This window comes from Balaenoptera musculus, chromosome 2 (genome assembly GCF_009873245.2).
Source record: "Balaenoptera musculus isolate JJ_BM4_2016_0621 chromosome 2, mBalMus1.pri.v3, whole genome shotgun sequence".
NCBI lineage: Eukaryota > Metazoa > Chordata > Mammalia > Artiodactyla > Balaenopteridae > Balaenoptera > Balaenoptera musculus.
This window is the reverse complement of record NC_045786.1, coordinates 36929819-36956205: the sequence shown is the minus strand read 5'-3', so window position 1 is coordinate 36956205 and position 26387 is coordinate 36929819. Positions and strand designations below refer to the sequence as shown.

The 26387-nt window shown below is 40.9% G+C and overlaps 1 protein-coding gene across 8 annotated transcripts in view; it reads right to left on the bottom strand.

The window, feature by feature from the left end:
* SEC11A (SEC11 homolog A, signal peptidase complex subunit) overlaps positions 1–24365 on the bottom strand; it is a 56228-nt gene extending 31863 nt beyond the window's left edge. For 2 of the 8 annotated variants that reach the window (XM_036844149.1, XM_036844150.1), the window contains exon 1: positions 23963–24126. In XM_036844149.1, the coding sequence (XP_036700044.1) occupies positions 23963–24013 (51 nt within the window). In that variant the 5' untranslated portion in view covers positions 24014–24126. Of the gene's footprint in view, positions 1–15673; positions 15817–23962 lie in introns of all 8 variants that reach the window. The other 6 variants (XM_036844148.1, XM_036844147.1, XM_036844151.1 and 3 more) reach the window with 6 other exon arrangements.
* Between the last annotated feature and the right edge of the window lie 2022 nt (positions 24366–26387).

The following is a 26387-nucleotide window of genomic DNA, read 5'->3' as shown; positions in this document are numbered from 1 at the left end:
CATATTTTCTATTTCTTCCTGGTTCAGTCTTAGAAGGTTAAACCTTTCTAAGAATTTGTCCATTTCTTCCAGGTTGTCCATTTTTTTGGCATAGAGTTGCTTGTAGTAGCATCTCAGGACGCTTTGTATTGCTGTGGTGTCTCTTGTAACGTCTCCTTTTTCATTTCTAATTTTATTGATTTCTGTCCTCTCCCTCTTTTTCTTGATGAATCTGGCTAATGGTCTGTCAATTTTGTTTATCTTCTCAAAGAACCAGCTTTTAGTTTTATTGATCTTTGCTATTGTTTTCTCTGTTTCTATTTCATTTATTTCTGCTCTGATCTTTATGATTTATTTCCTTCTGCCAACTTTGGGTTTTGTTTGTTCTTCTTTCTCTAGTTCCTTTAGGTGTAAGGTTAGATTGTTTACTTGAGATATTTCTTGTTCCTTGCGGTAGGCTTGTATAGCTATAAACTTTCCTCTTAGAACTGCTTTTGCTGCATCCCATAGGTTTTGGATCACCGTGTTCTCATTGTCATTTGTCTCTAGGTATTTTTTGATTTCCTCTTTGATTTCTTCAGTGATCTCTTGGTTATTTAGTAATGTATTGTTTAGCCTCCATGTGTCTGTCTTTTTTACGTTTTTTTTTTTTTTTTAAATTTATTTATTTTTGGCTGCGTTGGGTCCTCGTTGCTGCGCGCGGGCTTCTCATTGCAGTGGCTTCTCTCGTTGTGGAGCACGGGCTCTAGAGTGCAGCCTCAGTAGTTGTAGCGCACGGGCTCTGCCGCTCCGCGGCATGTGGGATCCCCCCGGACCAGGGCTCGAACCCGTGTCCCCTGCATTGGCAGGCGGATTCCTAACCACTGTGCCACCAGGGAAGCCCCTTTTTTACGTTTTTTTCCCTGTAATTGATTTCTAATCTCATAGCGTTGTGGCCAGAAAAAATGCTTGATATAATTTCAATTTTCTTAAATTTACTGAGGCTTGATTTGTGACCCAAGATGTGATGTATCCTGGAGAGTGTTCCATGCGCACTTGAGAAGAAAGTGTAATCTGCTGTTTTTGGATGGAATGTCCTATAAATATCAATTAAATCTATCTGGTCTATTGTGTCATTTAAAGCTTGTGTTTCCTTATTAATTTTTTGTTTGGATGATCTGCCCATTGGTGTAAGTGAGATGCTAAAGTCTCCCACCATTATTGTGTTGCTGTCGATTTCCTCTTTTATAGCTGTTAGCAGTTGCCTTAGGTATTGAGGTGCTCCTATGTTGGGTGCATATATATTTATAATTGTTACATCTTCTTCTTGGATTGATCCCTTGATCATTATGTAGTGTCCTTCCTTGTCTCTTGTACCATTCTCTATTTTAAAGTCTATTTTATCTGATATGAGTATTGCTACTCCAGCTTTCTTTTAATTTCCATTTGCATGGAATTCCTTTTTCCATCCCCTCACTTTCAGTCTGTATGTGTCCCTAGGTCTGAAGTGGGTCTCTTGTAGACAGCACATATATGGGTCTTGTTTTTGTATCCATTCAGCAAGGCTGTGTCTTTTGGTTGGAGCATTTAATCCATTCACGTTTGAGGTAATTATCGATATGTGTGTTCCTATGACCATTTTCTTAATTGTTTTGGGTTTGTTTTTGTTTTTGTAGGTCCTTTTCTTCTCTTGTGTTTCCCACTTAGAGAAGTTCCTTTAGCATTTGTTGTAGAGCTGGTTTGGTGGTGTTGATTTCTCTTAGCTTTTGCTTGTCTGTAAAGCTTTTGATTTCTCCATCGAATCTGAATGAGACCCTTGCCGGCTAGAGTAATCTTGGTTGTAGGTTCTTCCCTTTTATCACTTTAAGTATATCATGCCACTCCCTTCTGGCTTGTAGAGTTTCTGCTGAGAAATCAGCTGTTAACCTTATGGGAGTTCCCTTGTATGTTGTCGTTTTTCCCTTGCTGCTTTCAGTAATTTTTCTTTGTCTTTAATTTTTGCCAATTTGATTACTATGTGTCTCACGTGTTTCTCCTTGGGTTTATCCTGCCTGGGACTCTCTGCGCTTCCTGGACTTAGGTGGCTGTTTCCTTTCCCATGTTAGGGAAGTTTTCGACTATAATCTCTTCAAATATTTTCACAGGTCCTTTCTCTCTCTCTTCTCCTTCTGGGACCACTATAACGCGAATGTTGTTGCATTTAATGTTGTCCCAGAGGTCTCTTAGGCTGTCTTCATTTCTTTTCATTCTTTTTTCTTCATTCTGTTCCCCACCATTCTGTCCTCCAGGTCACTTATCCGCTCTTCTGCCTCAGTTATTCTGCTTTTGATTCCTTCTAATGTATTTTTCATTTGTTATTGTGTTGTTCATCTCTGTTTATTTGTTCTTTAATTATTCAATGTCTTTGTTAAACATTTCTTGCATCTTCTCGATCTTTGCCTCCATTCTTTTCCCAAGGTCCTGGATCATCTTCAGTATCGTTATTCTGAATTCTTTTTCTGGAAGGTTGCCTATCTCCACTTCAGTTAGTTGTTTTTCTGGGGTTTTATCTTGTTCCTTTATCTGATACATAGCCCTCTGCCTTTTCATCTTGTCTTTTTATGAATGTGGTTTTTGTTCCACAGGCTGCAGGAATGTAGTTCTTGCTTCTGCTGTCTGCCCTCTCCTGCCACTCCCTTCTGGTCTGCAGAGTTTCCACTGAAAAATCAGCTGTTAACCTTATGGGGTTTCCCTTGTATGTTATTTGTTGCTTTTCCCTTGCTGCTTTTAATATTTTTTCTTTGAATTTAATTTTTGTTAGTTTGATTAATATGTGTTGGGCTTCCCTGGTGGCGCAGTGGTTGAGAATCTGCCTGCTAATGCAGGGGACACGGGTTCGAGCCCTGGTCTGGGAGGATCCCACATGCCGTGGAGCAGCTGGGCCCGTGAGCCACAACTACTGAGCCTGCGCGTCTGGAGCCTGTGCTCCGCAACAAGAGAGGCCGTGATAGTGAGAGGCCCGCGCACCGCAATGAAGAGTGGCCCCCGCTTGCCACAACTAGAGAAAGCCCTCACACAGAAACTAAGACCCAACACAGCCAAAAATAAATAAATAAATAAATATTTTTTTTTTAAAAAAAAAGGGTAGTTAACCACTTAAAAAAAAAAAATATGTGTCTTGGTGTGTTTTTCCTAGGGTTTATACTCTATGGGACTCTCTGTGCTTCCTGGACTTGGGTGACTATTTCCTTTCCCATGTTAGGGAAGTTTTCAACAATAATCTCTTCAAATATTTTCTCAGACCCTTTCTTTTTCTCTTCTTCTTCTGGGACCCCTATAATTCGAATGTTGGTGCGTTTAGTGTTGTCCCAGAGGTCTCTGAGCTTGTCTTCAATTCTTTTCATTCCTTTTTTCTTTATTCTGCTCCTCTGCAGTTATTTCCACCACTTTGTCTTCCAGCTCACTTATTCATTCTTCTGCCTCAGTTATTCTGTTATTGATTCCTTCTAGTGTATTCTTCATTTCAGTTATTGTGTTGTTCATCTCGGTTTGTTTGTCCTTTAGTTCGTCTAGATCTTTGTTAAACATTTCTTGTATTTCCTCAGTCCATGCCTCCATTCTATTTCCGAGATTCCGGATCATCTTTACTGTCATTACTCTGAATTCTTTTTCAGGTGGATTGCCTATTTCCTCTTCATTTATTTGGTCTTGTAGGTTTTTACCTTGCTCCTTCATCTGTGACATATTTTTTTCCGGCTCATTTTTTTTTTTTTTTAATTTTTTGTGAGTGGGATTGTGTTCCTGTCTTACTTGTTGTTTGGCCTGAGGCTTCCAACACTGGGGTTTGTAGGCTATTGGGTAGAGCTGGGTCTTGGTGCTGAGATGAGGAACTCCGTGAGACCTCACTCTGATGAATATTCCCTGGAGTCTGAGGTTCTCTTGTTAGTCCAGTGGTTCAGACTCAGAGTCCCACTGCAGGAGCTTCAGCCGGACCCTGGGCTCATGAACCAAGATCCCGCAAGCCGCCTGAGGCGTAGAAAAAAAAAAACAAAAAAGAAACAAACAAAAAACCGAAAAACAGTAACAAAGTAAAAAATAAAATTAGACTAGGAACCTAATAGATACGTTAGGAAGAATATAAAAATAAAAGTATAGATGAATCAACAACCAGAAGGTACATCAATACCACAATAGTAAAAAAGAGGAAGGGAAAAAGAAAAAGGGGGGGGGGAGGTCTTGGCTGTGGGAGGCAGGGCCTAAGCAGGGGCGAGGTTTGGGTGGTGGGTGGGGCCAATGCTCAGGACCCACAGGGCTGGAAAAGGCCCTGGGGGCTGTGGGGGGTGGGCCTCAGGCTCAAGGAACAGAAGGGTCCCAGGCATGCCCCCACCTCTGGTCTCAGAGGGCAGGGGCCTCACCTGGGAGCCCAGCAGGCTCCCTGGGCTTGAGTGGGTAGGGCAATCGCCCTCTGCTCCTCTCTTGCTCCTCCCAGAGGGCCCCTCCCGCCTGCCTCTCCTGATCTCCCAGGCCTCCCTCATATGCCCTCAAGGACCCATGTGGCCTGGAGTGGGCTTTGGAGAGCAGGGGACCGGCCTGGGAGCGCAGCAGGCTCCCTGTGCCTGAGTGGGCATGGCAATCGCCCTCCACTCCTCTCCTGCTCTCTCCGGGGGCCCCTTCTGCCTGCCTCTCTTGATCTCTCCAGCCTCAGGGGTGCTGATCCTCTCTGGCCTCCACTTCTCCTACCCCTCAGTCCCCCTACATCCTACTGGTTCACTTTGGGGTTCCTTCTGTCTCCTTGGGCATCAGAGTCCCCCACCAGCAGCTGGCAGGCACCCTAGTTGTAGGGAGATGCTAACTCCACGTCTTCCCACACCGCCATCTTGACTCCACCTCAAGATGATAGCTTTTTAAAAGACAAAAAGTGGTCTTTTTATTCCAAAGACAGAGTTGAGGAAGTAGAGTGGGAGAGGCTAAAAGTAGGAAAACTAGCTTCTAAGAAGTGATTATGGTCAATCTATGGATCAGCAGTCAGGAATTCAGTTAAAGGCTCTATTTTCCAAACTTCCCATCCTAAAAAAGCCACCTATAGTACTGGTTAGGACAATAGATTATGGGCCCTGATCTAGAATCACTTTAGGAAGGGCTGTGGGATTCCATAAAAACTACAAAATATAGTTTCATGATTCCTTATTTAACATCCTTGGGGGTCAGAAACGCTTCGTAATTCAGAATTGGCCATTTTTTGAAAAGGTAACATACCATATAGCACATAACACCCCAAGCAGGCAATATCCCATAATCAACCATATTAATATTTCTCCAGCAAAACATAAAAAATTCACACTGAAATAAATAAAACTAAAAATAGCTACATGTTGGCCAGTTCAAATCTGTTTCGTTGAGGAAAATCTTTCCATTTTCAGAAGGGCACAGATGTAGCATTGTCAGAACAGGTGTGCGATATCTAATAAAATAACTGTTCTTTTTTTTTTTTTTGGCCATGCTATGCAGCGTGTGGGATCTTAGTTCCCCAACCAGGGATGGGACCTATGCCCCCTGCATTGGGAGTGCAGAGTCTTAACCACTGGGCTGCCAGGTAAGTCCCTAAAATAACTGTTCTTTAAAAGAAAAATGAAAGACTTAAAAATTGTGATTTTCTCTGTCCCTGCAAGGTCACTATAATTACCCTTCTTTTTTTCTTCAGACATGTAATACTACTTTTTGCTATAGAATCATTGTTGTGAAATGCATCTAATCATCAAGATCATCCTCATCATTCTTATTAGAGAAAGAGGTTAAAAGTCCCTCAATACATGTAACTGGCAAATGTTCCTTAAAAGGTGCCTGTTTGCATACTGCTAAGTCAGTCTGTGAGCCAAAACCTAGACAGAAGCACACTATTTGCTAAAACAAATATTCTCCCTGAGCAAGTTTGAAAATGTCCTATTTTTCTCTTTCTTTTCTCCCCTTTTTTGTGACAAAAATCTTTACTGAAAAGACAAACATATTGCCTCCCTAGCCCCTGCTTTCTTCACCACTATATCTGAATGCTAATGAATATACAGAATCAATGTACAGAAAGAAGTGCTTTTTTGGGTACTGGCAGAAATAAGGTGGCAGCTACCTAACCTTCTCATACCATTTGGCTACATCAAGCTAACTATTAATAAGACATTGTGACATATGTAGAATAATAACCACAGAATTGAATAGCCCCATTATTTTTTCTAAGAAGTGACTGGAACATTATATCCCTCAGTGTTCAAGGTGTAACCAGAAAAGAATGTTATTAAAAATAGTCAGAGCTCTATGTAATATCTTTTGGTAGCTATGGTATAGGGAGATCTGTGTGTGCTATTTTTCTTTTGCACTTTTAGGAAGTAGTGTGTGGAGACTTCCCCCAAAAGTTCCATTACTAGAATAATCCACATGACAACTTAAAATACACAGTAAGTAATAAATAACAAGAATTTAAGAAAAACCTACAACAGAAAATTCAGCAAAATAAAGCTGATAGTAAGTTTAAATATTATAATTTAACAAGCCATAATCTGGAAATTATATACTGTGCATTTATCCTTTAGTTATCAAATATACCATTATATTTCCTGTTCTTGTAAGAGATACTTGAAGTTCAACATATAGGCTATTTCCATAGAAGTCAGACTTCTAGCCATCTCAAGCAAAGACAGAAGTGACCATGGAAGCAAAAATGTGTCCCAGAGCTGCAAAATAGCCATTGGCCTAAGTCTTAAATTCCACTTACCTTGCGACCTCAAACTAAGAGACTCATTAATTCATAACCACAATTCCCCTGGTTTCTAACTCACAGAAGAAGCAGCAATAGAAGCTAGGGCATTAGAGGCAGATACATGGACAGCAGGTACAAGTGAAACTGATGGTGTTGGAAAAATTGAAGTGCATTCAGAATAGACACTGTTATTATGGTCCAATAAAGTCACTGACAGTCCCAGTGAGGATCTTAAAAGATTAACAACAATAACAAAAGTTCCTGAATAGTCTAAACAGGCATAATACCAATAAGATAATTTTCATTTTAAAAAATCCATTAAATCTTTTAAAAATCTGACAAATGAAAACACAACACATGTACAGCAGTTTCATTTGTAACAGCCTCAAATTGGGGAAAAAAAAGACAAAAACCCAAATGTCCATCAACAGGTGAATAAATAAATTACAACATTTCCACGTAATGGAAAACTACTCAGGAATAGAAAACGTGAACTACTGAAACACACAACATACATGAATCTCCAATATATGCTATTCAGGCCAAATTGGAGGAACAGGGACCAAATTTACCTCCCTGCCTGAAATAACTAAAACACTGGACAAAGTATATGAAACAAAGGTTTTCAGACACTGGACATGTGACTGTGTCCAGGTAGCATAGGACTATGAAAGGAGAAACAAGGTGAGCCCTACAATTGCTCCAATTTACAGAATGGATAGTTTCCGGGCCACAGGCCAAAACAGAAATGTAGCCAGAGCCTAGAAGTCTCCTTGACTTGAGGATAAAGAACTGGGAGTTTGGGGAAGTGAAGGCAACTTAGATTGTAGGGCAGTACAGAAATGAGAACTACACAAAGATCTACAGAGGGTCTCTTCTCAAGTCTTCAGCTGAGTGATGATCAGCAATGATAAGCACATGCATTTCAGGGAAGTACCAAGGACGGAAAAAGAACCAACTAAAAGGAGCAGACAGGACAATTCTAAAAGCTCATATGGGGCAGGGATAATTTGTTTCCACCAGCCAGAGTGGAAATGTTCATAACACATGGGCTTTGGATAGCATACTCAAAAGTTATTGTTCAGTTGTGGTGCAAAATTAACCTTAGACTGAAGGCTACTCTGGACTTGCCTAACAAAGCCTTTTAAAAAAGCCTTGAAACAGGAATTCCCTGGCAGTCCAGTGGTTAGGGCTCAGCACTTTCACTGCCGTGGCCCAGGTTCAATCCCTGGTCAGGGAACTAAGATCCCACAAGTTGTGTGGTGTGGCAAAAAAAATAAAAATAAAAGGTAGGGGAAAGACTGAGCACATTAAATAGAGATTCAGGTGATGGAAAATATATCCAAGACCCAACCCAAACCGCTGGAGATGAAAAAGAAAATGCCTGAAGTGAAAACCACACAGCATACCACCCTGAAAGCACCCAATCTTGTCTGAAAACCACACAGAATGGAATAACAGCAGATTAGACATCACAGAAGAAAAGTTCAGTGAAACTGAAGTCATAGCAATAAAAAACTATTTCAGGATGCAACTAGAGATTATCATACCAAATGAAGTAAGTCAGAAAGAGAAAGACAAATACCATATGATATCACTTATATGTGGAATCTAAAATATGGCACAAATGAACCTATGTACAAAACAGAAACAGACTCATAGACATAGAGAACAGACTAGTGGTTGCCAAGTGGGGGAGGGGGAGGGAGAGGGATGGATTGGGAGTTTAGGGTTGGTAGATGCAAACTATTACATTAAGAATGGATAGGGGCTTCTCTGGTGGTGCAGTGGTTGAGAATCTGCCTGCCAATGCAGGGGACAGAGGTTCGAGCCCTGGTCTAGGAAGATCCCACATGCCGCGGAGCAACTGGGCCCGTGAGCCACAACTACTGAGCCTGCGCGTCTGAAGCCTGGGCTCTGCAACAGGAGAGGCCGCGACAGTGAGAGGCCCACGCACCGCGATGAAGAGTGGCCCCCACTCGCCGCAACTAGAGAAAGCCCTCGCACAGAAACAAAGACCCAACACAGCCAAAAATAAATAAATAAATAAATAAATTTATATATTAAAAAAAGAATGGATAAACAACAAGTTTATGTATAGCATAATGTATACCACAGGGAACTATATTCAATATCCTGCGATAAACTATAATGGAAAAGAATAGGAGAAATAGACAAATCTATAGTTACAGTCAGAAATGTCAACACCCCGTCAGTAACTGATACAGCAGGAAGACAAAAAAATCAATAAGCATAGAGAAGATTTGAACAACACTACCAAGCAATTTGACCTAACTGATATTTACAGAACATTCTGCCCAACAACAACAGATACACATTCCTTTTAAGTACACACAGAACATTCACCAAGATAGCCATATTCAAGACCACAAAACAAGTCCCAATAAATAGAAAGGGATTTGAATTATGCAAAGAGTATTCTCCAATCACAATGGAATGAAAATAGAAATCAGTAACAGAAAGATACCTGAAAAATTCCCCTAAATGTTTAGAAATCAAATAACACTTCTGAATCACCCACGGTAAAAGAAGAAATCAAAAGAGAATAAAAATACAACATTTCAAAATTTGTGGGATGCACCTAAAGTAGTATGTAAAGGGAATTTTATAGTAGTAAAGGCCTATGTTAAGAAAAACAGAAATGTCTCAAATTATATGTTGTGTTTTTGTTTACATTCAGTTCAAAATATTTTGCAATTTCCCTTGTGATTCTCCTTTGACCCATGGGTTATTTAGAAATGCACTGTTTAATTTCCAAATATTTGTGGATTTCCCAAATTAAGCTTCCACCTTAAAACACTAGGAAAACCAAATGAAATCCAAAGTCACTCACAAAAAAGAAATACTAAAAATATGAGTAGAAATAAGTGAAACTGAAGACAGGAAAACAGTAAGGAAAAGCAAACCAAAAGTTGGTTCTTTGAGGAGATCAATTAGCCAGACTAATCAGGAAAAAAAGAAAGAAGATATGAATTACTGATATCAGGAAGGAATGAGAGAGGTGACATCACTAGACTAATACTTATTAATTTGTATTAATATACAAATATCAAAAGGATAATAAGTATTGTGAATACCTTTATACCAATATATTAATTTTTGAAATACACACGCTACCAAAGCTCACTGCAGAAGAAATAGATAGACCTGAACAGACCTATTAAAGAAACTGAATTTACGATTTAAAAACCTTCGCACAAAGAAAAACTCCAGGCTCAGAAAGTACTCACTAATGAATTCTACCGAGCATTTAAAGAAAAAAAATCATAATAATTCTATGCCAACTCTTCTGGAAAACTGCAGAAGAGGGAATACTTCCCAACTCACTTTATGAAGGTCAACATTACTGATACCCAAATCAGATAAAGATGTTACAAGAAAACCACAGAATGGTATCACAGATATAGACATAAAAAGTATCTAACATTTTAGTAAATGTTTAGACCAAACAATATACACCTTATGACCAAGTAGGATCTATCTCAGGATAGAAAGTTAGAGACTTCAACATCCTCTTCTTAATAGTTGATAGAATAAGACAGAAAATCAGCAAGGATATAGAAAACTTGAATACCTCAGGCAACTAAACATCTATAGAACACTCCACCCCACACAGCAGAATACACATTCTTTTCAAACAAACATGAAACATTCTCCAGAGACCAGGCTCTAGGCAAATTTTAAAAGGGGACTCAATTTTAAAAGATTGTAATCATACAAACTATTTTCTTCAACTACAATAGAATTAAATTAGAAATCAGCACTGGAGAGAAATTTCAAAAACCCGCAAATACATACTTATAAACATTTTTTCCCAAATAACCCATGGTTCAAAGAGGAACCACAGGGAAATTACAAAATATTTTGAACTGAGTGTAAACAAACACAACGTGTCAAAAATTCTGTAGTAGCTAAAGTACTGCTTGGAGAGAAATTTATAGCTTTAAATACATATAGTCGAAAAGAAAGACCTTAACCCAATAACCCAAGATTCCACTTTAAGAAACTAGAAAATATAGCAAACTAAACACAAAGTAACCAAGGAAGGAAATAAAGTTTAGAGCAGAAATCAGTGAAACAGAAAACAAATAATGAGAAAAAAATCAATAAAAGCCGAATTCACAGAGACAGAAAGTACAGTGGTAGTTTCTAGGGGCTGGGGGAAGGGGAGAATGGGGAGTTTTTTTAATGAGTACAGAGTTCTAATTTTGCAAGATAAAAAGAGTCCTAGAGACGGGTTGTTCAACAATGTGAATGTACTTAACACTACTGAACTCTACACTTAAAAAATGGTTAAGATACAACAAGGAAAAAATGGTTACGATACAACAAGGACCTACTGTATAGCACTGGGAACTATATTCAATATCTCATAATAACCTATAATGGAAAAGAATCTGAAAAAGAATAGATACATATATATATGTGTATAACTGAATCACTTTGCTATACACCTCAACAAACACAACATTCTGATCAACGACATTTCCATTAAAAAAATAAATAAATAATAAAGTTTAAAAAATGGTTAGGATAGAAAATTTTGTTATGTGTATTTTACCACAATTTAAAAAAATCATGTGAAATGAAAGCAATCAGGGACTTCCCTGGTGGCACAGTGGTTAAGAATCCGCCTGCCAATGCAGGGGAGATGGGTTTGATCCCCGGTCTGGGAAGATCCCACATGCTGCGAAGCAACGAAGCCCATGCCCCACAGCTACTGAGCCTGCGCCCTACAGCCTGCAAGCCACAACTACTGAGCCCATGCACCACAACTACTGAAGCCTGTGCGCTCTAGGGCCTGCGTGCTGTAGCTACTGAGGCCATGTGCTGCAAATACTGAAGCCTGCACACCTAGAGCCTGTGCTCCACAACAACAGAAGCCACTGCAATGAGAAGCCCCGCACACCTCAACGAAGAGTAGTCCCCGCTCGCCGCAACTAGAGAAAGCCCGCGTGCAGCAATGAAGACCCAACACAGCCAAAAATAAAAAGCCAGCAGGCAAGCAACCAGCTACAAATGACTACATTTTTATAGGATTCCATTTATATAAAATGATTTAATAAAAGCTAATTGTTGATAAAAATAAAATAAAAAAATAAAATGTCTAGTAAAGGCAAATCATAGAGATACAAAGCAGATTAGTGGTTGTCTGGGGCTGTGAGTGGAAACAGGCATTGACTGTAAAAATGCACGAAGGATCTTTCAGGGATGATGGAAATGTTCTAAAACTGGATTGTGGTGATAGGTGCACAACCCTATAAATTTACTAAAAAACATGAATTACACACTTAAAATGGGTGAATTTTATACTTTATACCCCAATAAAGCTGTTTTTTTTTAAAGCATATATTCACAAAAGTAATAGAAGAAAACAAAGTAGGAAAGGCCTTGAAGTAAAGGAGGTTTTTTAAACTGACCTGAAATCCAGAAGCCATGAAGAAATGATGGGTAAATTTGACTACCCAAAACAAAATAAAAGAGCAAATAACCAAAAAAACCCGACAACTATGCATGGCAAATTATACTATAAGCTAAATCAAAAGACAAACTGGGAGAAATATTTACAATATATACGACAAAAGACTAATCTTCCTATAAAGAGCTCCTAGAAATCAATAACAACAATCCAAAAGGAAAATAGGCAAAGGATTATGAACTGCTAGTTCACGGAAAATGAAATAAAAACAACTTCAAAATCATATGAAAATATGTTCAACCAAACTGAAAATGAGGGAAATACAAAGTAAGACTGTCCTGAGATACTACTTTTCATTTATTAGAATGGCGAAAATCTAAAAGTCTGAAAACACACAATGCTGGCGAGACTACAGGAAAAAGTTACTCTCACTTTTTTGTGGGGGTTGGGGAGAACAATGTAAATATATTACCTATTTAAACTATTCATTAAAAACCAAGAAGAGGGGGACTTCCCTGGTGGCGCAGTAGTTAAGAATCTGCCTGCCAATGCAGGGGACATGGGTTCGAGCCCTGGTCCAGGAAGATCCCATATGCCATGGAGCAACTAAGCCCATGCGTCACAACTACTGAGCCCACGTGCCACAACTACCAAAGCCCGCGTGCCTAGAGCCCATGCTCTGCAACAAGAGAAGCCACTGCAATGAGAAGCCCGTGCACCGCAACGAAGAGTAGCCCTGGCTCACTGCAACTAGAGAAAGCCTGCGTGCAGCAACGAAGACCCAACACAGCCATTAATCAATCAATAAGTTAAGAAAAAAAACCCGGAAGAGGGAGTTCATGAACTTATTTTAACTACCTTGTCTTTCTGAGTCACTTGGCACTTGATTAACTTTCTTCTAACTTCCTCATCCCTTGGTTTCTATGTCACCGACCTCAGACCCTGACCTGACCTCTTCTCTGACATCCCATTAAATATAAGTGTTCTAGGAGTCAACCTTTGCCCTTTTCTCTTTCCATTCTGCACGCAATCTTGTCTATTCATGGTTTCAATTACAACATATATGCTGATGACTCCCAAATCTCTTCTCCATACCAGACCAATTATATCCAATTGGTAAGTATATCCAATTACTTACTGAAAATCACCTAGATGTTACACAGACACCTTAAATTCAACACATCCAGAGCTGAACTCAATCCTTTTCCTCAAATCTCTTCCTCCTTCCACATTCTCTTGGTGATTAGTATCACCATCCACCCAAGTCCTCTAAATTTTATCTCCCCAACATTTCTCACATCCATCCCATTGGCTTTATTTCTATGACTATTGCCTTACTTCATGTCTCATCTCCTCTTACCCAGACTACTGAAACAATCTGAGAGTCCTACCTCTAGACTTGTATCCTTCTAATTCATCCACCTATATATAATTACTGTTCGCAAAGTGAAAATAAAATTATTGAGGTGTCTGCTCAAAAACTTCTCTATCTATAGGATAAATTCTGAACCTCTGAGTATACAGGGCCTTCCATGATCTGGCTCTTGCTGTCCTCTCCACTCCTATTTCTTGCTACAAGTGATATTCTAGGCTTAAACCATAATTTAGCTTGTAATGCAGAATATCAGTCCTTAACAATGCTACTACATGTAGCAATAACTGCATAACCAATCAAAACTAAAAGTTACATATTCTTAATAAGTATAGATGATTAAAATAAAGTTAGGTTCCCTGTCTTAGTAAGACAATCATCAGCTTCTAGCAATTCCAACTTAGAAGAGGCTCATTCTGCGTTTTTGACAGTTTCCTATCCCTGAGGACTCCTGTAGCAAGAGGAATAAGACCACTAGAAGCAGTATGCTTTTGGTGGCAGGGCCTACTTGAGGGCTCAATTAGCTCTAGAGCCTTCTATCATAAAGGTCCATGGGGACCTTGATTGGCCCAGCATTCACAGAGTAAACATGTTCACTATATTGATGATATCACAGTGACTAGACTGGGTGGTTGAACCTCATGACCTAGACACCTTGGTAAAACACATATGTGGCCAGAGTGTGAGAAATAAATCCCACAGAAATTCCTATCCGCATGAAAATTCTTGGAGTTCAGTAGCCCCAGTCATGTTAAGATATCCCTTCCAAGACGAAGAACAAGTTGCTGCATCTGGTTCCTGTTACTACTATGAAACTTAAAGCCTACTGGACCTCTTTGGATTTTGGAGGCAACATATACCTCATTTGGGTGTGCTACTCCAATCTACTAACCTAGTAAACCAATTTTGATCCAGTTTTGAGGAGGGCTGTGCAACAGGTCCAAGCTCCCATACAAGCTATTCTATCACTTGGGCCATAAGACCCAGAAGATCTCATGGTAACCGAAATATCTGTGACAGATGGAGAGCCTCTGGCAGTCCTCTACGGGTGAACAACAGCACAGGTCTTTGAATTTGGGGGCAAAGCTATGCTATCCTTTGGAGAACTATTCTCCTCCTCTGTAACAGCTTCTAGCTAGCTGCTGAATTCTAGTAGAGACTAAACCCTAGACCATGGATCACCAAGTTACCATATAACCTGAACTCCTCAGCATGAACTGGATGCTGCCAGATCCACCAAGTCATAAAGTTGGGCATTCACAGCAGTACTCCATCATCCACTGTAAGTAGCACATACAAGATTGGGCTCAAGCAGGTCCTGAAGACACAAGTAAGTTGTATGAGCAAGTGACTCAGATACTCATGGCTCCTACTCATGCTACATTGCTTCTTCTCTCTCAGCTTACACCTCTTGCCCCATGGGGAGTTCCCTATGACCAGCTGACTAAAGAAGACTTTAGGCCTGGTGTTTAGATGATGGTTCTACATGAACCATCTAGCACCAACTGAAAGTAGACAGCTGTGCCATGACATCCCCATTCAGGGTTCACCATAAAGGATTATGATGAAGGGAAATCCTCCCATGGGCAGAACTGCAAGTGATACAATAATTGTTTGCTTTTCCTGGACGGAGAGATGGCCACAGGTGTGGATTTACACTGATTCAAGAGTGACCAGCAATTTGGCTGGATGGCCAGGGACTTGGAAGAGACATCACTGGAAAGTTAGAGATAAGAGGTTTGGGGAAAAGGTATGTGGATGGAGCTTTCCAAGTAGGTACATAGAATGTGAAGATATTTGTGTCCCACCAAAGAATTACCTCAGCAGAAGAGTATCTTAATCATCAGGTGGATAAAATTACCTGTTTTGTGGATGTCAGCGGCCTCTTTCCCTAGCCATCCATGTCTTACCCAATGGACTCATGATCAAAGTGGCTGTAGCAGCCAAGATGAAGGTTAGCAATGTGGACTTTCACTCACCAAGACCAATTTGGTTCTAGCCAATGATGAGTGCCTAGACTGCCAAGTGCAAAGACCAACAATGCCACCATTCCTGATTCTGGATCACTTCCATCATGGAAGGGGCAGCAATTTCTTCTATCTAGAATAGACTCTGTATATGGATCTGTCTTCCTTGTCCTCAGTATTTCTGTCAAAACCACCATCCATGAACTTACAGAATGCCTTATTCCACATCATGGTATTCCATACAACACTGCTTCTGACCAGGTAACTTATAGGTAATTAAAGCACAACAGTGGGCACATCGTCATGAATTTCACTGGTCTTACTGTGTCCTCCATCATCTTAAATGGCTGGCCTGAAAGAACAGTGGAACAGTATGCATTATCAATTTATTGTCTCTCAGCACCAAATCCATCCTTCTTCGTGTTACTAGGTTGAGCCTATAAACAAGGGCACCTTTTCCAGTTGGCTCAGTGATGTTAGGTTTTATTAATAAAGGCAATGCAGGGCCACTGCAAGGTGACAGAGAGTGGGAGGGGCTTCTCTTCCCATGGAGTGTTTTTATTTCACCCAGTAGCTAGTGGATCTGTGTACTGGAGGTCTGCTAGTACTCACCTCAGAGACCATCACAGACTGGCTCCTGCCCACACACACTCTGGCAAATTTCTCAACCTCCCAGCAGGCCACTTCTATGGACCAGCTCCAGCCCACTGCTCTGGCAAATGTCATTGCATGTCCCTGTGACAGCCACACCCTCTCCAAACAGGTCTACATCTCAGGTTAAGAAGGGGTGAAGGGGGTTGGAGGGAGGTATTTTGCTAGTTCTTTCTTTGTTCACTCCCTTATCCTAGAAGGTAATAACTGTTTTCTGCATACGCTATTTCTGAACACCTTAAGAGTCCTCTTTTACACATTTCAGTGGTTGAGCATCTTTTACCAGTTTACAATTCTTTGTATTTAATTTTTCCCTGTTCAATTACTGGTGTTGTTTCTATCTTCTGAGTGATACAAATGGCCTTTTGAGGACAGCTAGAGTACCAGCTAGACAGCAGCAACACTCTGTTGGGCTGGGATAATGTCTAATGTCCTCCAGTATGTGGTATATGCTCTTAATCAGCAACCAATTTCTTCTGTAAGTAGGATTCACCAGTCCAGAATTAAAGGGTGGGAATGGAAGTGACTCCTCCCACTACTACCCCTAATAATCTGCTAGTGAAATTTCAGCTTCCCAGCCTCATAGTTTTGGGTTCTGCTGGTTTAGACGTTTTCATTCCTGGGAATTCCCTGGCGGTCCAGTGGTTAGGACTTGGCGCTTTCACTGCCATGGCCCGGATTCAATCCCTGTTCGGGGAACTAAGATCCCACAAGCTGCCCAGCGCAGCCAAAAAAAAGAAGTTTTCACTCCTAAAGGAGATTTCCTTCCACCAGGAGACACAGTGGTTCCATTAAACTGGAAGTTGAGTCTGCCCCCTTGCCACTTTGGGATACTCATGCCAGTGAACCAAAATGCAGGGAACGGGGTGGTTACTTACTGGCAAAGGGGATTGACCCTGACCATCAGAGAAAAACAGAGGTTTGTTACTACATAATGAGGGAAGTGAATATACAGGAATATAAAGAATCCTCTGAGGCCTTTCTTAGTACTTCCATGTCTTACAATAAAAGTTAGTGAAAACTATAACAATCCAGTTCAGGCAGGACTCCTCATGACATTACCCTTTAATAATCAAGGTTTGGGTCACGCCGTAAGGCAAGAAACTATGACCAACTTAGGTTCTTGCTGAGAGCAAAAGGAATGTGGAATGGTTAAGAAGAAAGATGACAGCTACAACCATGTAGCCAATTACAGAAACAAAGGTAAGCTGCATATTAGACAGAAGTATAATCTTGCTTTTATCTTTATTTGAAAAGTGAAATATGATTAAAAGAGGTGTGTACATGCTGAGCTGACAAAGGGTAGACTATAATAGTTTTGAAAACTACAGTAGTTTTGCCAAATTGGCTTAGCTAGAACTAGGCTTCTCCAAACCCCCCTCCATGTATGGTTCTGAATTAGATTTGGCAAAAGAGAAATCTGCCCAAGACCTAAAAGGTGAAAGAGAAGCAGCTGCTATTATGCTGAAGGTCATTGTGGTTAGACATGGTGAGAGACAGACATTAAAGGCCTGGCAGAATCCAGTTTGTCCTCGCATTCCCCTGCTCCACATCCAGAAACGAGCTGTAGAGGCAACAGCCTTCCACAGACTTCATCTACTCTCCTTTGGTGTGATTCCACTCCATCAGCCAGATGTGGAATCTAGCCCCAGATTCCATGGCAAGCTTCCATCTACCCATAACAGTGCTACAGAAGAACTGGTTAGTGACATTCTGATTCTGCATCTCTGTTTTAGACTCCTGACTCATCCAGCTTCTCCTACAGTTGTATAAAATCTTATTCCTATAATAAATCCCTTAATTCTAAAATATTCATAGTGGTTCTGCTTCCCAGACTAAACCCTGACCGATAAGCCATATTTTTCAGACAAAGCATTCTATCCCCATGAACATTTTCTGTGTTTGGATACTCTACCTCACCTCCTTCCTTGAAGTCAGAAAAGACAACTCTTTTTTTTTTTTTTTTTTGGCTACGCTGCGTGGCATGCAGGGTCTTAGTTCCCCGACCAGGGTTCCAACCTGTGCCCCCAGCAGTGGAAGCACAAAGTCTTAAACCACTGGACTGCCAGGGATGTCTCAAAAGACAACTCTTTTGAAGAGTTATGGTCATAATTTCTGCTTAAGTGGAATTTGTCTTTATTGTTGGAGGCTTGTGCCATCTGGCATGAGAATAAATAATCATGCTTGTCTGTATATCCATGGAGAGAATACTATGGGGAAAAAAAAAAAAAAAACCCTAAAAAATATGAAGTATCTAAGAGCCATAACAAGTAAATGCCTAATCCTTACTATGGCACTGTATTCTAGATTTGCTCAAAGTTATACAGGATGAAGAATGATTTTTGGATGCTCAAGAAGAATATATTTGAGGACAGTAAGTGCAGTTTTTAACATAATTTTACTTGTGATTTCCTTGTGTGTATAATGGAGACTGATATTTCTACATTGAAACCTGGCAGTTTATTACTGAATTTTGATACCCTGCCAGTGATAAAGAGTTTCCTGATCCTAAACAAGACCAGATTAGTTTTCAATAATCAAAAAAAGTAATGGATCTGTCCTCTGCGCTGTATATACCTCCTATTCACAGCACACTTACTCATATTAGGTCCAAGTCTAGGAAAAATCTAGGCTTCTATGTGCTTCACCAGAAGGCCAATTCATTACAAAAAAGTTACAAAAGATATCCGGAATTCAATCAGGTATCACTACAATAGCCATTAAGAGTTAAGTGAGCAGGACTTCCCTGGTGGCTCAGTGGTTAAGAATCCACCTGCCAATGCAGGGGACACGGGTTTGAGCCCTGATCTGGGAAGATCCCACATGCTGCAGAGCAACTGAGCCCATGCGCCACAACTACTGAGTCTGCGCTCTAGAGCCATTGAGCCACAACTACTGAAGCCCGCATACCTAGAGCCCATGCTCTGCAACAAGAGAAGCCACTGCAATGAGAAGCCTGCGCACCACAACAAAGAGCAGCCCCGGCTCGCCACAACTAGAGAAAGCGCGTGTGCAGCAACGAAGACCCAATGCAGCCATAAATTAATTAATTAATTATTTTTTAAAAAGAGTTAAGTGAGGGACTTCCCTCGTGGCCCAGTGGGTAAGACTCCGCACACCCAATGCAGGGGGCCATGGTTCAATGCCTGGCTGGGGAAGTAGATCCCACATGCATGCCACAGCTAAGAGTCCACATGCCACAACAAAGATCCTGTGTGCCAAAATGAAGACCCAGCACAGCCAAAATATAAAATAATAATAAATAAATTAAAAAACAAACAAAAAAAGAGTTAAGGGATCCTAAGAGACTGAAAAACATAAAAAGAGGGACTTCCCTGGCGGTCCAGTGGTTAAGACTCAGCACTTCTACTGCAGGGGGCAGGGGTTCGATCCCTGGTCAGGGAACTAAGATCCCACATGCTGCGAGGCACAGCCAAAATATTAAAAAATAAATAAATAAATAAATAAAAAGAAAGGATCATGCCAAGTCCTAAGGTCTTCAGATTTAGGTAGGAAAACATACAGATAATTAAAATCCAAAGAAATGCAAAATTCAATCAAGTAATGCAAAAGGCCTAAGGAGGAGCTAATAAAGCAAATTCTGTGAAAGTCAGATTAGTCCCATCAGGGCTCAAACATGGATCTAGTCACATGCTGGCCAATATCCTCTGATCATTAAGAATTCTCAGCAAGCAGAGAAATACACATGAAAGTAATATAAAAATTACTTGGCATGACATACTTATTTAGTGAATAAGCATCTTTTCACTCCAGGAAAATTCATAATTAAGAACAGAAATGCTTAAAGGAAATTATGTATAGTATTAATACTTTTATGTTAAGGGTGCTGTGCATATTTGGTATCTTAAGTTTTTGTAAAATTTAAGAGAATTTGGAATATTAAAGTAATAGGTCAGGTTTGTAATTCCAATTTAAAATGTACAATCAATTGTAGATTTATTATTTTATTTTATTTTATTATTATTTTAAATATAGATGCCAAATAATGGCATCCATTTTTTAAAAATTTATTTATTTATGTATTTATTTTTGGCTGTGTTGGGTCTTCGTTCCTGTGCGAGGGCTTTCTCTAGTTGCGGCAAGCAGGGGCCACTCTTCATCACGGTGCGCGGGCCTCTCACCATCGCGGCCTCTCGTTGCAGAGCACAGGCTCCAGACGCACAGGCTCAGTAGCTGTGGCTCACGGGCCCAGTTGCTCCGCGGCATGTGGGATCTTCCCAGACCAGGGCTCAAACCCGTGTCCCCTGCATTGGCAGGCAGATTCTCAACCACTGTGCCACCAGGGAAGCCCAGATTTATTATTTTAATCAGAAAGCTTACTATTTATATCTTATATTCAAATGTTGAAACATTTAGGAGAACCTAAGCTCCAGATTTATAAAAATTATATAAGTATGCAGTGATGTTTGTTGAATAATCGATGTTCTTAAAAAGGAAATTCTTTAAATTTACAAGTTAAATTTAATGTTTCAACGATGTCTGTTTATAAATTAGCCCAAATATTCAAAGGCCCTTAAAAGTGATTGTTAAAATTTGCTAGACCTGGGAATTCCCTGGTGGTCCAGTGGTTAGGACTTGGAGCTTTCACTGCCGGGAGCCCGGGTTCGATCCCTGGTTAGGAAACTAAGATCCCACCAGCTGCTAGACTTTAAATAGGATAAGATTTGAAAACTGATTCTGAAAGGTTTAAGAACTTGGTTTTAAAATTTTAGCTTTTACAAATTGAATATTATGTTTTAAAATATAAGAATTCTAAACAGGCTTTTCTGCACACAAAGGTTACCTCAATGGGCATCAAGAAACTAACCTACAACCAGAGGTGTGCTGGAGCCAACCTGCTAAATTTTCAGGAATCTTGCAAGCTGGTTGTTAAACACAGTGTTATTAAAAATTAGTACAATTAAATTACTTTAAAAACAAAGTCAATAAATACTCTAAATCAGTTTCTAACTATTTTACTACATTTTACTATTATCTGTGTTCTTGAGATTATTTTTAAAATTTTACCTGTAAGGTGGAAATTACAGTTGCATGCTACCACATTTCTTCCTAATTCCACATTCAGTGATGTCATGTTAGCAGCTTGAAATCAACCATGTTGGAAGTATTTACCACAGAAACAGGCAAACTACAAATCAGGGCTTCATGGATTAAGAAAAGCCTCAGGAACACTGTGCTCTGACACTACAGTAAAAGAGCCACACTGCAAAGGGGAGAAGACAAATAGAATAGTACATAACAGCTAAAAGGGCTTTAGAGATCACCTAATAGTCTAGGGAGGTCCACAAAGACTCAGAAATAATACAAGGGGAGTTCTGAAGACAGTTAAGTACACAAAGCTTGAATAGAACAACGTTCATATACACAGTGAAATGAAACAGGCAGGAAGAGTAAACTGGGACAAGACTGAAACAGTGAGAAATGGCAGACTGTAAAATGACTGGGACTTACTTCAAATGCTATTCTAAGGGGTTTGGACTTAACCTACAAGGCAGTGGGATCTACTGAAGGTTGGAGGGCAGGAGAGAAGACATTAATCTGGCAACAGTGTATTGGATGCCATGAAAGTAGTGAAATACTTTAATTTTGAAAACTGTGAAGCAGACAAAAATAAAAATTACATACCGTAAACAAAAGTCTTGAGTAAGGTGTTAAAAATCAATTAAAACTTGCAGCTCAAAAGAATACATACTCTGTGATTCCACTTCTATCAAATGCAAACCAGGGACTTCCCTAGTGGTCCAGTGGCTAAGACTCCATGCTCCCAATGCAGAGGGCCCGGGTTTGATCCCTAGTCGAGGAACTAGATCCCACATGCCACAACTAAAGATCCCTCATGCCGCAACTAAAGATCCCACATGCCGCAATGAAGATGCCGTGTGCAGCAACTAAGACCCAGTGCAGCTAGCTAAATAAATAAATAAATAAAATATTTTTTTAAAAAAGCAAACCCATCTATACTGACAAAAAGGCAAATCAGTGGTTGCCAAGTGCTAAAGAAATGAACTACAAAGGGATCTTGTGGGTGACAGAAATGTTCTGTATTTTGATTGTAATGGGTGTATATAACTGTAGAAACTTATCAACTGATACACTTTAAATGGATGGAGGTTTGTTTTTTTTGTTTTTTTTTTTTTGGCCACGCCACGCGGCTTGTGGGATCTCAGTTCCCCGACCAGGGATCAAACCTAGACCCCATCCAGCGGAAGTGCGGAATCCTAACCACTGGACCACCAGGGAATTCCCCTGGATGGAGTTTACTGTACTAAACTATTCCTCTATGAACCTGATAGGAAAAAAATATTACAACTCAAATTAATCAGACATTTGATGAAACTTCTAGTTTCCCTCTTTTCATCTAATTAGCTCTCGGTACCTACAGTCAGTATCAATTTTTCCCCCCAGATATTATGTGCAGGTAAAACCTCATTTCTAACTTTCCCTCATCCCATCCCCATGCTATCCAATCCTTCACATCCTTTCCTAACAATCTCTGGGAGGTTGCTCATTTTCTTCACTTGTATAATGGGAATAACATTATCTACCTCACAGGTATATAAAGCATTTCACACATAGCAAGAGCTCAAAATAGTTATTGTTTTGCCTTAGTCATTTTCTACATATTTATGCTCCTTGAAGGCAGAATCTGTCTTATCTATCTTTGCATTTCTCTAATTGTACTTAGCACAGGGTACAATAAACAGTAGGCCCAAAAGAAGAGTTTCTTCAAAGCAATGTCTCTGCACCTAGAAATTCAGATATGGATGAAAAAACACTATACAAGTGAGAATCTGAAACGTTTTGTGCAATTTGGGAAAAAAATGATCAATTATGACTGAAGTAATTAGGAAACATGTCTAAGAAGAGGTGGCACTGAGCTAGCTAAGGTCTGAAGGGGAGTAAGGGGAAGTTGTATATCTTCTTCCCTAAATGGTAAATATAAATAGTGCATAATAGAAGTCCAAGAGAAAAACCTTTAATAGTGACATCAGGACAATTCTTAACATCAAAACACTGTAAAAAGGTCCGAGGCAAGCAAAAGTGGGCTCTACAGACACACTTGGTGTAGAAGACAAAAAGGAGCAACTTTTTCCAATGACTAAATAATTACAACAGTGTTCCCAGTACCATTTGGAATATGATCTGTAAGTTCAAGACGGAGTAAGGTTTAAGGACAAAATCAGGAGATGGAAGTTTCAGGATCCCTGTACCACTAACACTGGGAGGTATACCCGAGGATCCTGAGGTATACCTTAATGCTAAGCGGACTAAAGGGCAAGGAGAGTAACTGTTTCAACTCTTAAGTCGGAGGTGGTTCAAGTAAGTCAGGACAGCCCGCTGAAACCCAGCTGTACTAGAAAGGTTGTAACGGGCTCAAAGTAGCCAAACGGCTTTTGTGGGGCCTGCAACCGCCTTCCGGAGCATCCCAGAGTAGCGGTGAACTGCTAAACCTAGCTGCCGGAATCCATCGGAAGTCGCTGCGACTGGAGAAATCACGAGTTTGCCGCCTTACTAAGCCTAAAACAATAAGCAACCCCAACTCCCACTTACAAAGAGCCCTACGGTTTCCACTGGCTTCCCTGCCTCAGAGGGGGCAATGGAACGTGAAGACCAGGCTTCCCGCTCCGCCCTTATAAGGCCCCGTATCAGCTAGCGGCTAAAAATAGGGGGCGGATAAAGCTACCTCTGGACACAGACCCCACAAAGAGATGGAATAATCCAGGCGTCCGACCCGCTCTGGCCCTCACACTGGGGCCCAGAGGTCCGCGGGGCACCGCACTGGCAGCGTCGAAGGGACAAGGGGAACAGTGGGCGGCCAACCTCACCTGCCGCTTGTTCATCCGCCGCACATCGTCCAAAAAATCTAGAGACAGCATGGCGGGGCCGGCGAGGGGACACGGGCAGAAAAGACGGCGAGATGTGACCGGCGGGAGGAACGGCTGGCGCACGGGCCAAGCTCTCACTGGACAGAACCCCAGGGTGCCCGCACTTCCGCTTCCGGAGCGGAACCGGCGCGGCCCCGCCCCTTCGCCGGGGCGAGCAGACAAAGGGTCTCGGGACCATCCTCATCCAGCCTCCTGGCCTGACCTCGCTGTAAGAGGGCTCTCGTACCCCGAACCTCGTTTGCTGAGAACAGAATGAAGCCCACTTCCCTCTCTCAGCCCCGTGGCCCCACAAGGAGGCCACCACTCGGGGTTAGATAGGAGGCCGCCCTGCAACTTCCAGAAGGCGGACCCTGGTGCACGTCTGGCCAATAGGGAGCCGTGTTTCTGGAGTCTGAGGGCAGAAAAGGCCCCTGAGCGGCCGGCGCGTTCAAGCCCCGGTCGTGGGTCTGGGTGTGGCCCTAGATGTGTCGCCACGCCTTGCTTCCTCTGCTGCGGCCGGTCTCCTGCGCTACGGGAAACTGACGGCTGAGGTGTTTAAATAAGTGCTGTTGGGTAAGGGCGGAGGATGTGACTTTCAGAGCACTGCCTGACGCTTTCAGGAGTTCAAGAAACTCTTGGCTGGAGAGAAAACAGCCCGGTAGGATTAGAAAGCTACCAAACCATGCATCCGTGTGATGAGACCACCAGTAGTGCGGGTTGTGAGGTAGTCCCTTCCTCCCCGAAATTGACCTTGCTAACAGGATCTGATTGTCTACTAGACGAAAACCTGGTTTTGTTACCTCGGGCACCATAATGCGACCCTCTTATCGCTGACTTCTGTCTCTATACAGATCTTCCTTGACTTACCTCCCAATAAACCCATGGTAAGTTGAAAATACCGTAAGTCAAAAATGCATTCAATACGCCTAATCTACTGAACATCGTAGCTTGGCCTAGCCTACCTTAAGCAAGCAGAGCACACACTAGCCTATGGTTGGACAAAATCATCTGATGCAAACCGTTTTTTGTTTTTATTTTTTTGCCGCACTGCTGGGCATGTGGAACTTCCCGGACCAGGGACCGAACCCGTGCCCCCTGCAGTGGAAGTGTGGAGTCTTAACCACTGGACCACCGGGGAAGTCCTACACAGTTGTATTTTATAATAAAGTGTTGAATATCTCATGTAATTTATTGACTACTGTACTGAAAGTGAAAGACAATGGTTGTGTGGCTACAAAAGGTTGTAAGTATACTGGTTGTTTGCCATCTGTGCTCATGTGGCTGACTGGGAGCTGTGGCTTGCTGCTGCTGCTGCTGCTGCCCACCATCAGAAGAGAGTATCATACTGGGAAAAGAAGTACAGTTTCTAGTGAATGCGTATCACTTTCACACCATGGTTAAAGTAATACAAAAGTTGTAAGTCAAACCATTTTAAGTCAGGCACGTCTGCATATAAATAGTCTTTGCTTTGACTGGCAGAAGCTCCTAACACCTAGGACAAGAAAAACTGGAACTGGTCTCTGGCTATTATTTCTTTCTTTTTCAAAATATTGATTATCTCACACCAGGGGAAGCTGAGTGAGGAAATAGCACTGGAACTCTTTGTACTATCCTAGCAATTCTTTAAATTGAAAATTATTTCACAATAAAAAGTTAAGTATATTTGAGGATGGTTATAATAAAAAAGACAGTTTTTATTATGAGTTTGGGGGAGGATGGAACACTGGTGGTGGGTATGTAAAATGGTGCAGCCACTTTAGAAAATAGAGCAATTCCTCAAAAGGTTAAACATATTAACTATATTACTGTAGTTACTATCTTGACCACATTAACCAGCAATTCCACTCCAAGGTATATATCTAAGAGGACTAAAAACATATGTCCACGCAAAAACTTGCACATGAATGTTCATGACAGCATAATACATAATAACCAAAAAGCGCAAATAACCCAAATATTCATCAACTGATGAAGGGATGAACAAAATGTGGTATATCCATACAATGGAATATTATTTAGCAACAAAAACAAATACTACAGCACAGATGAACCTTTAAAACATTAGGTTCTTAAAACATTTCTTCTTAATGAAAGAAGCTAGTCACAAAAGACCATGAATTATATGATGCCATTTATGTAAGATGTCCAGAATAGGCAAATCCATAAAGACAGAAAGCAGTGATTGCCTAGGGCAGGAGCGTTGGGAGAAATGGGAAGTGATATTAATGGGTATGGGGTTTCTTTTTTGGTGGGGTGTTGAAAATGTTCTAAAATTGATTGTGGTGATAACTGTACAACCCTATGAATACACTAAAAACCACCACCACCATTGATTGTGGTGATAACTGTACAACCATGAATACACTAAATTGGTGAGCTGTATGGG